The sequence below is a fragment of the Antechinus flavipes genome, chromosome 6 (assembly GCF_016432865.1).
Source record: "Antechinus flavipes isolate AdamAnt ecotype Samford, QLD, Australia chromosome 6, AdamAnt_v2, whole genome shotgun sequence".
Taxonomy (NCBI): domain Eukaryota; kingdom Metazoa; phylum Chordata; class Mammalia; order Dasyuromorphia; family Dasyuridae; genus Antechinus; species Antechinus flavipes.
Window position 1 is genome coordinate 245366202 of NC_067403.1, and position 11671 is coordinate 245377872.

General features: G+C 31.3%; 1 protein-coding gene across 1 annotated transcript; it reads left to right on the plus strand.

Moving 5' to 3' along the window:
* Positions 1-9047: 9047 nt before the first annotated feature.
* On the plus strand, positions 9048-9983 carry LOC127540499 (olfactory receptor 10AG1-like). Its single transcript, XM_051965216.1, has one exon. It carries the CDS (start codon positions 9060-9062, stop codon positions 9981-9983), a length of 924 nt encoding a protein of 307 aa, XP_051821176.1. The 5' UTR covers positions 9048-9059.
* The last annotated feature ends 1688 nt before the right edge of the window (positions 9984-11671 follow it).

The window sequence follows — 11671 nt, forward strand, 5'->3', positions numbered from 1 at the left end:
CTATCCACTGCAACACCTAGCTGCCCTGGAGAATTATTACTAAATGAAAAATATATTATGACATTATTTTATAAATCTTTAAAAATACTATGAAAATATTAGTTGTTACTGTGATCTATTCCAAACTCATAAATATGAACCACACTTTATTTTTTTTTCTTTTCCTCAATTAATAACCACAACTACCTCCATCCCATAAGTAATATTTATGCTTAGGCAATTTATTCATTTGCTTAATTCTTCTGTTTAAATCATTGGTTTGAATGACAAAAAGGTATCTGAAATTCGTGGCAAGTAAGAAGTTGATCAGAGGTTTTCACAAATCTTGGAAAGTGGGAAGGATACTGTTTCTCCTGTTCTTTAATAACCAAAAATTAGAATTATCAGGTTACTATATCGATCTACTATTTCAGAGAATCAGTTCTAATTTCAACTCAACAACCAAAATACAGTAGACATATACAAATGCACTCATATGCACACACACAAAGGCATTTGTGTATATAAAATATGTACTTGGAAAGGTCATACTAGATTTATAAAAATAAATATGCTTACATAAGTTTTCTAATAAAAAAATTAAAAGATGCTTGAATGTTTCAAAAGTTCTTATGTCTTTAATCTTGGCTGCAGAGACATATTTGGAAAAGCATGGAAAAGCTTAACTTTAGAGATATTGATGATTTATTAGAGCTAAAAGACCCAGATAGATTATATTTCAAATTATAAAAAGACTTGTCTTATTCTAGTAAGTGATCAAAAATTATTTCTGAAGGATCTTTTAGGCATTAGGAATAATGTAATTCATCAGAAAATGAAATGATATTTCTGTTTTTAAAGTAAAAATGTGTAGAAGATCAGTATTAAATAAATCTATGTACAGAAAGAGTCCATTCCAGGTATTGCTTGAGACCTGCTCTCTGTAAGAGGGTGCAGTTCAAAGCATTGGCTCACTATCATCCCTGACAGTTATGAGACATATGCTTGAGATAAATTTAAGTTGTCTTGGAGCACAATGCATGCAATTTGACAAGAAATCACAAATTATGAAATTTATGACATAGATCAGTAGATTGTTACTACTAATTGCTTCAATTTATTATTTGTCAGGTAAGTAGATTATTATTAATTGCTCAAATTTAAGATAGATAAGTAGATTATTACTACTGGCAACTATTTAATGTTAATATTAAGCTGGAATGTTAGAAATAATATATACTTGTAACCTTTGAATGTACACTAAATAGCATGAAAAAATTTAGTATTATTGCAATATTAGTTTAGAGAGTATATAAACACTGGCTTTCAGATCAATAAATGGACTGTTTGAAAAAAATCCATCTGGCTCATGGAAAGTCATAACCACACTCTTCTTATTCAGTGGAGCTGTACTCCAATAGAAAACAACATGAAAGTTGTATAATTAATATTAATAAACTTAACTTTGATTTCTGGGGAAAATGTGTGAAATATTATAACTATAGGAGCTGTTATTTAACATATAAAAAGTGTTATTTTCAAACCAAAGGTCTGGTTTCACTAGAAAGAGGTTCTAATAAACTAATCTATTGTTTAAATGTGATTACTAAACTAGTATATCCAGGGCATGCTTTAGATGATATTTACTTTACTTTACTTTAACAAAGTATTTTAAAAGCTATAATGTATCAATTACTTCTTGATGCTCATTCTACAGAGAACAAGGAAAGGAAAAACTTCATTATATATAATTGTAGTTATTCACAAAACTGCCACTTCTTCAAATTCTACTGCAGAAAGTACTATTCTATTAGGATAATCACATTATTAGAATGGCAAATGTACATTTGTGATAAAGAATATTTCTTGGAGAACTCTAGAACACAGGCACTCACAATATGGCCAGAAAAAATGAAACAAAGACACTCTCAAGATCTTTCTTAAGAACTTTAGAATTGATAGTGTGAGATGGAAGATACAGGACTATAAGGCAATGCCATATATGACATCCCCTCATCGGAGAGGGTGTTGTGATTCTAACATAGTGATGTAATTTGGGTACTCCTTGAGAATTAAAGAAAACAACCATATGATTACACATATATAGTATCATTTTTCCCTCATTTTATTTATTTATTTGCTTGTTTTCAATACACATAGCGATATGAATCATGTTGGGAGAGAGAAATCAGAACAGAAGGGGAAAAAAAAAACACGAGAGAGGAAAACAATAAAAAAAAAAGTGAACATAGCATGTATTGATTGACATTCAATCTCCATGTGTCTTTTTCTGGATGGAGATGGAATTTTCTGTCCAAAATCTGTTGGGATTGCCTTGCATCACTGAATCCCTGAGAAGAACTAAGTCTTTCATAGTTGATCATTGGACATTCTTACTGTAATTATGTATAATTTATTCCTGGTTCTCCTTTGTTTTACTCAGCATAACTTCATGTAAATCTTTCCAGGACTTTCTAACATCAGCTTGTTCATCATGTTTTAGAACAATAATATTCCATCACTTTAATGTAACACAATTTATTCAGCCATTCCCCAATTGATGAGCAGCCACTCATTTTCCAATTATTTGTTACCACAGAAATAGCTGCTGCTACACACGTTTTTGTACATGGGAGTCTTTTTCCCTCCTTTATGATTTTCGTGAGATATAGAACCAGTATTGGCATTCTTGGGTCAAAGATCCTGTACAGTTTGATAGCCTTTTGGAAGATTTGCTTTCCAAAATGGTTGGATCATTTCATAGCACCACCAACAATAAATTAGCATCCCAGTTTTCCCACATTCCCACTAACATTTATCTTTATCTTTTCCTGTCATCTTGGCCAATCTGAAAGGTTTGAAGTAGTACCTCAGAGTTGTTTTAATGGACATTTCTCAATAAACTTTAATTTAGAACATTTTTTCACATTTGTCTGTAGATGACTTTAATTTTGTCATCTAAAAATTGTTCATATTCTTTGACCATTTATGAAGTGGGGAATGACTTGTAGTCCTATAAATTTGATACAGTTCTTTATGTATTTTAGAAAGGAGATCTTTATTAATAACACTGGCTATAAAATTTCCCCACAGCTTTGTACTTCCCTTTTAATCTTGTTTCTCTTGGTTTTCTTTGTGTAAAATCTTTTTAATTTAATGTTGTCAAAATTGTCCACTTTGTTTTTCATAATGTTTTCTCATACTTCTTTGGTCATAAATTCTTCCTTTCTCCAAAGATCTGATAGGTAAATTATGCTGTGCTATCATAATTTGTTTATGGAGTCATCCTTTATGCCTAAATCATTTCCTCATTTTGTCCTTATTTTGATATGTGTGTGAGATGCAGGTCTTTGCTGATTTTCTCATATATTATTTTCCAGTTTTCCCAGAAGTTTTTTGTCAAATAAAGAGTTCTTATCCCAGAAACTTGAGTTTTGAGTTTTATCAAATACTAGATTACTATAGATGTTCCATGGGTAGCTAATCTATTCTAATGACCAAGCACTCTATTTTATAGCCAGTACCAAATGTTTTGATGAGTGATGCTTGATAATCTAATTTTACATTTGGTGCTGCTAAGCCACTGTCCTTTGTACTGTTTTTTTTTTTTTCATTAATTCCCTTGATATTATTAAATTTTTGTTCTTCCAGATGAATTTTGCTATTATTTTTTCTAATTCTATAAAATATCTTTGTAATTTTGTATGTTTTATTAAATTAGCTCAGATTTTCCCAACTGTTTAAACTGAACTTTTTATGAGAAATGTTTTGTAATTGTATCGATATAGTTTGTCTTGGCACATATTTATCCAAATATTTTATTTTGTCTACATTATTTTGAATGGAATTTCTCTTTTTATCAATTGCTGATAGGCTTTGTCAGTAACATATAGAAATGCTGATAATTTGTGTGGGCTTATTTTACATTCTACCATTTTGCTAAAGCTGTTAATAGTTTTTAGTAGATTTGGAATTAGATTATTTAATTTCCAATTTTTAAATCTATCCCTATCTCTTTATTGAAAATATTTTTTATTGCATAATGGTCTAAAAATGAAGTATTTACAATTTCTGCCTTTCTGCTTTTGATTATGAAGTTTTTAATGCCCCAATACCTTTTTCCACCCATTAATGTCTTTTTCTTTGACATCATTACATTAGAGTCCATCAACAACCATACTCTATGTCTATATGTTGTCCCCCCTCTCTTTGCCTCAGTGATAAATACAATTTTCAAGAGCTTCTAATGTCATTTTCTCATTTAGAGATGTATACAGGTCAAACTTTAAATAATATATATTTTCCCATGTACTTTTATATGTTGCTCTTGACTCTTGTGTTTGTGTTCAAATTTTTCTGTTTAGTTCTGTCATTTTTTTTCAGTAGAAATAATTGAAAATCTCTTACTTCTTTGAAGATCCATCACCTCCCCTGAAAAATGATGCTTAATCTTACTGGTTTGTTATTTCTTTGTTGTAACCTGACGTCCTTTACTTGCCAGAATAAGGTATTCCAGGTCCTTCATTCCTTTATTGTAGAACCTGCTAGATCCTGGGTAATCCTGATTGTTGCCCCTTGATACATGAACAGTCTTTGTCTGGCAGCTTGCAATATTGTAGTTTTGGCGTTTTGTAGCAATGTTCCTTGGGATTTTCCTTGTGGAATCTCTTTCTGAAGGTGATCAATGAATACCTTCAATAATTATTTCTCTGTTTCTAGGGCATCAGTGCAGTTTTCCTTGATGATGTCTTTAAGAATGCTATCCCAGTCTTTTTTTTGCTCATGGCCTTCAGGTAGAGCAAAATTTTTAAATTGTTTCTTCTAAATTAATTTTCCAGGTCAGCTGTTTTCCCGACGTGATAGTTCACATTTTCTTATTGTTTTCATTATTTTAAGTTTGATTATTCTTAATATCTTATAGAGTCATACCTTCCATTTGCCCTGGTCTAGTTTTTAATATGTGCTTTTCCTCAGTTTGTATCTCTTTATCCATTTTGTCAATTCTACTATGAATATATTGCCTTCTTCAGTGGACTCATTTATTTATTTATTTATTTTTGCATTTAGCTAATTGTATTTTTTAAGGAATTGCCTTCCTTTTCTTATCTGTTGATTCTCTCTGGTATATCTCATTTCTTTTCTCATTTTTTTTCTTCTATCTCTCTTATTTGCCTTTTAAAATTTTTTATGAGCTCTTCTAAGAAGCCTCTTTGTACTTGAGACTAATTTGCATCACTCTTTGAGATTTGCTCTTTGGACATTTTGTCCTCATCTAAGTCAGTGTTTTGATCTCCCCTGTCACCATAGTAGCCTTCTATGGCCAACTTTTTGTCATTGTTGTTGTTTTTTTCTTGATCATTTTCTTTTGGTATTTCTTCTTTTTTACTTTTATATTTAAGCTTTGCACCTGGGGTAAAGGTGGCACATTTTCAAGCTTCCTGTGCAGCTCTGAACCTTGGCTTTGAGCATAGAGGCCCTTTTTTTTTTTTTTTTTTTTTTTTTTTTTGGTAGGTGAAAAGCTTGATCTGCTTTTTTCAGGAAAGAACATGGTTCCCCAGAATTTGCATTCTGAGCTAGGACTGGAAGCTGCTTCTTTGAAATGCTCCTCTTCTGAGCCAGGACCAAAAGTCTCAGTCACTGATCTATTGTGATTAAGACCCTCTCACCAGCTTTCTCAGAGTCAGTCTGAGCTCAGCTGAACATCCTTTTCACTCCAGGGACACTGATGTTTCTTGAATTTTTTCACATCTATTTTGAAAGTGATTTCATTCTATCAGATTCCATTCAGAGGCTTGATTTTATGTATTTTTTCAAGAAAAACTGGGAGAGCTCAAGAAGCTTCCTGTTTTTACTCCAGCAACTTGCCTCTACTTCTGGAAGTAATCTATATATAGCATCTTTATCTCTCTCTCTCTTAATTTCTAAGACAACATTGAATATTATGATAAAGCAGAAGCAATAGCAATTAAACAAATCAGATTTTATTTCATAAGGAATTAAAATCAGAAATAGACCAGTGTTAAAGTATATGAAATTAATTGTCTATATTCAACCATCCAAAGCAAAAAAAAAAAAAAAAAAAAAAGGAAAAGAATTTGAAGTTTTAACGTAAAGAGCAAAATCAGGAATCCCAATGTCTCAGTCATTTGATGAAATGACCTCAATAACTGAATGTGACTTTATGAAAATAAATATGTCTTAAGCAATTAAATAACTGAATTGATAAAATCTTATGTATGTAATAGTAAATTTAGAAAAAGTAAAATTAGAAAAGGGTGAACATGACAGGATATATTCATGATGGTAAATTGACAAAAAAAAAATGCTGGAATTAGTTGCCAATGGAATACAATATAGATGACCTGGACAGAAAGAGAAAAAAAAAAAAAACTGATATATTTAGAGAGTTCAGCTCCTGGTAGAGAGCCATCATATATTAGTGTTGAAGAATTTCAATTTTCATTTGCATATGTTGACATTCCCTCCCACTTCTCTTTTTCCTTCCCTCCCTCTCCCTTTCTCTCTTCCTTTCCCTGTCTTTTCCTTCTTCCCTCCCTAATGTTCCCTAATGTCCCTTCCCTTCCCTAATGTTTCATTAAGTAGTGGGATGCTATAGAAGAGACAAATTGGTCCATGATAAGGGTTGCATTTTTCTAAATATTTGCTTTGAAAAAGTGAAGAGAATGAATGATTAATTCTTCCAATTATGATAGTGAATAGTTACAAAACAGGCTACTACTTGATAATTTCTTATCTTCCCATAATAGTGTAGAGCAAGAAATGGAAAATATCATTGCTTTCATTTTACAAATGAACAGTAAGGAAAACAGTACTGTATCCTTACAATAAAGAGACAAGTCTCATTCTATCTAAGGCCTCAATATAATCCCTTGACTCAAAACTCAGGACTGTTTTCCCTTATAAAATCCTGCCTCATTAAAAGATGATTTGATGATTGGACTTTAAGCCAAAAGACCTTTTCTCTCATTAAAAAGAAAGAATAGAAAAGAAAATGACCTGGGAGAGGTGTTATCCCCAGAGAGCTAAAAAGGGCAAGAATCATTTCTACTAACGAAGAGCTCAATGATTTCAGCCAAAATTTATATTTACAAAGAATCTTGGTCTATTTTACAGAATTTGTTGGTGGATTTGGTGCATTGTAATATTTAAGGGAGAAGAATCATAGGCTCATAAAAAGGGCATTGAACTTGTAGGCATGAAAACCTCAGGTTGAAATCTTCTCTTTAGCACTTTACAACTATGTAATTTTGAGCAAGGTCATTCATATGGAATCTCGGTTTCTTCAGTTTCTTCATCTGTAAAATCAGAATACTTGTGGTACCTATATTATACTGCTGGTACATTAATGTTCACAAAGTTTTGAAAGGATTTGAATGTACTTTATTATGTACTTATATTATTTCCCTTATCATTATTGAAAAAGCAAGGAGTTGAATAATATTTCATTCTATCTGAGAAAGGTAAGTTTGAACTCTTTTGCTACCTTGCCTTCAGTTTCTTTGATCTGAAAAGGATTATTATCTTTGATCTTTGTGATAATTTTGAATTTTATGAACATAATAAGCAATAGAGATTGAGCAAACAGATTATCCAAAGAACAAAGATTCAATTTTTAGAATATACGCTGAGCTTTATGCCTGGCAAGATGTATGTGGGAGATTTTTCATTCTTCACCAGTAATGAATAAAAAAAAATGTATCTAGCTATATCTACAATTCATATTTTTTCTATTGTAACATGTTTCCACAATGAATAATCCAAGGTAGCTGGAGAGGAAGTATATTGGGCACAGGTGTCAGTCTTCTTGGCACCTATCATTCTAAGAGAACTTACAACCCTCCATATACTATTTCATTACTACCATGTAATGCTTATGAATGGGCATATCTTAATTGATGATCATTTTTAAACATACAAAATATTATATTTTTCCAACTTATCTTATTTTTCCAGTGAAAAGATGTCAGATGAACATTGCAATGGGAATGAGCTAAAAAATATTACATTATTAAGTATGAAAGAAGAATAGAATTTGACAAATTAAAAGATACTAAAATGGACTAAAAACTGGTCATTATTTAATGAATCTCTAAATCTTGAATTTAAGGCATCAATTAACTGGGGAGGTATTTTAGATAAAACCTATAGCTGAAGATATGTGATAGAGGAAATGAAATCTACCTAACAAACTTTATTGAGCAGTTACTATGTGGAGACACAGTTCAAGAGATACAGAAGGGTATAAGACATGACTTGCAATTTAGATGCTTAGAACACAGTAGGAGACATAAAATATACATGTGGATAAGAACACTGCAGTTAAGCAGATGCCATTTGCTAATTGACCAGTGCTTGGTATAGATCCTGTAATATGATCATTCAAGAAAGCAAATGATTATAAAAGTTAATGATGGAGGGAAGACAGAAGAGTACAAGAAATAACCTGGCCTTTAAGAGTAAATGGATGTTACAGGCTAAAGAGATTGGGGAAAGCTTTGTAATGGGAAAATAATTATATGAGTAAAGATGGGCAGACTGATATGTTCAGCACAAGAAGGAATTCATTGTTGTAATGAGTTATGTTTTTCTTTCTTTTTTTTTTTTTTACTCTTTTATATCTAATACAAAAACTAAAATCCCTCCTGTTAGGAGATTGTCATTTTCTAAAAATAATATATATATATATATATACTATGATGTTGTATTTTTCTTGTTGATAATAGAATTAAGAATGGTTTTACAATTTTGCCAGATGTCTTTATCTGATTGTATATTTCCAACAAAATATGCAAGAAACACAGTCATAGCATTGATTAGGATTTTAGTAGACAAACAGTATTTATAATCACGAAGTAATTTTGTCCCCCAAATTTAAAAAGTTTTGAAAAATATAATATATAAAATATATCATATAAAACATACTAAACTTAATATATTGAATATCAGAGGAATATTTGTAGTCATAAGACCAAACCTTTTCTTCTCTGTTAAAAAGCATAAAAATAAAGTGATTTGCTGGTTCTCAATTCATTTTTTTTTTCCTTTAGGCAGCAAACCCAATGGCAAAGGAAAATCTCACAGTTGTGGAGGAATTCATTCTCCTGGGATTTTCTGATCTTCCCAACCTCCAAGGGTTTCTTTTTGGCATTTTCTCTGTCATCTACCTAAGTATATTGATAGGAAATGGCCTCCTCATTGTCATAACCAAGATTGATCCAAATCTCCAAACACCAATGTATTTTTTCTTGGGAAACTTTTCCTTCTTGGAAATCTGTTACACATCAGTCACTCTGCCCAGAATGCTGGCAGATCTCTGGACCCAGAAGAGAACTATTTCATTCCTACATTGTGCTGTACAAACATGTTTCCTTTATATTCTGGGAGCAGCGGAGTGTTTGCTCCTGGCAGTGATGGCATATGATCGTTATGTGGCCATTTGTAAACCTCTCTACTATCCTCTCATCATGAATCACCGAGTATGCATCCAAATGGTTGTGGTGTCCTGGGTTATTGGAGTCCCAGTATTGGTAGAGGAGACCTATCTGATTTTCTCTCTGAATTTTTGTGGCCCTAACAAACTTAATCATATATTCTGTGAAGCTCCACCATTATTAGAGTTGGCCTGTGGAGACACATATAAGATTGTAGTCTCTGTCCAAGTTATTGCATTGCTATTTGTCATAACTCCCTTTCTGTTGATACTCACATCCTATGTCAAAATCATAACTACCATTGTGAGATTGCCCTCAACCTCAGGGAGATCCAAAGCCTTTTCAACATGTTCCTCACATCTCATGGTTGTAGGCTTATTCTATGGGTCTGGAAGTATTGTGTATTTGCAGCCAAAATCTAGGCAATCAGCAGGATCAGGCAAAGTGCTTGCTCTTTTCTACACCACTGTGACCCCTGTATTCAATCCTTTGATATACAGTCTGAGAAATAAGGATGTCATTGCTGCACTGAGAAAACTGCTTCCTAAATGAATTAGGTCATGGGACCTTGAGTAAAATATATAAACTTTGTTTTTGTTTTATTCTATTTCACAATCTCTATTAAATAACACATTTGCTTGTTTTTACATTTCATTGAAGTGTACATAAATGGAGGCAATCAAGAAACTGTATTTGAAAATAAAGAAAATATCTGCTTAATGTTTCTACTTCCTTTTTTTTTAGATTGTGAAAGAGCTGAACCAGAAAATTGTTACGTCTTAAATAGTTTCAAATATCAACAAACACTTAGAATGCAATCATACCATGATTTTTACTTATGTCCAATATTATGTGAACTCACCTCTTTAAAAAAAATGTCAATTTAAATATGATTGAAAAGAGGGAGAGGAAGGAAAACAAAGAGAGAGAGAGAGAGAGAGATCTAAACAGATATGTAGACAGAGACAAAGAATGACAAGTAAATAAAGAAACCAAAATCAAAAAACTTATATAGAAAAAATGGATATAGAGGAAAAAATATATATACAATTAATTTGCTTTCAAGGATAAATTACATATCTTGAAGATTTTAAAATTTCATTTTCCTTTATGCTAGGAAAATTATATTTTGATTATTAGATGAATTTTGCATTTTAGAAAAAGCTGTGTATATTCATTTAAACCGCTGTCTTTCTGTATGTCTTTAAAAATTCTGAAATAATAGATAGGTTTTCTACTTCCAATTGCATTTAGGATCTCCTGGCAGTCTACCACATAGAGAAGACATAAATTTAATGAAGAATCTTCTTTTTATATAAATATCAAGAAATAAGTTTGTGACACTGTGGTTATGCTCAATAGTATGTCTATTTTTTTATTTTTATGATGCAAATTAATGGAATATTAAATTCATAATATACTTTGATTACAATTTTTACTGAAAAATAATTCTTTCACAAGAATTGAGGACAAGATTGTTTACAAAAGTTTTATTAAAACATATTCCCTTTGTCATTGCAGTAGAGTTCACAGTTCATTTTATTCCAAAGCAAAAGAAACCTCTTTTGGATATTCAATTTGTAATGAAACATTTTCTTTACATTGATTTTAAAATTGTCTCTTTGCAATTCTAAACTTTTCCTTATTCATTGTTCCCACATGTGTCAAGTGGAAAGTGTCTGATTCTACTCCCTCATAGCAAGACTTTCAATTCACTTTTCCTTTTAGTCTTCTCTATATTAGCCACTCCAGTTTATTGAATTGAAACTGATATTGTTTCTTGAAATACTGAATTATCCTTTTCACCTTCTTCTGAGTGTTTATTAGATTACTAAAGATTTTTCTCAAAAGTGGAATACAGAATGCAACATCAGTTTCCAGTAGTGGTCTCACAGAGTATATACTGAAAAATGAGTTCTCTAATTTTGTGTTCTCTGGCACATTTCATGCAGTCAAAATTTTTAGTAGTTTTTATTGCTATTATATTTCTTTACTGACACTGCTTTTGCAAACAACAATCCACTCAGCTGTGTTTATCTCTATTTCTTAAAGTAAGTTGATATCTAGTCACAGCTCGAAAAATCTTATCAATATTATACTTAAAAGAGATACTTGAATGAAAGTACAAGATTTAAATATAAACTTTAAATTGCTTTTATTATTGGCCTAAATTCTAGTTTGAATGTCATTTTTTTCTCTTTCAATCTGCTGATATAATCTTCTATATTTTGGCCTTTTGA

What these genes read in the sequence shown, in the direction of transcription:
- LOC127540499 (XM_051965216.1), top strand. Translation starts at nt 9,060, where the DNA reads ATGGCAAAGGAAAATCTCACAGTTGTGGAGGAATTCATTCTCCTGGGA.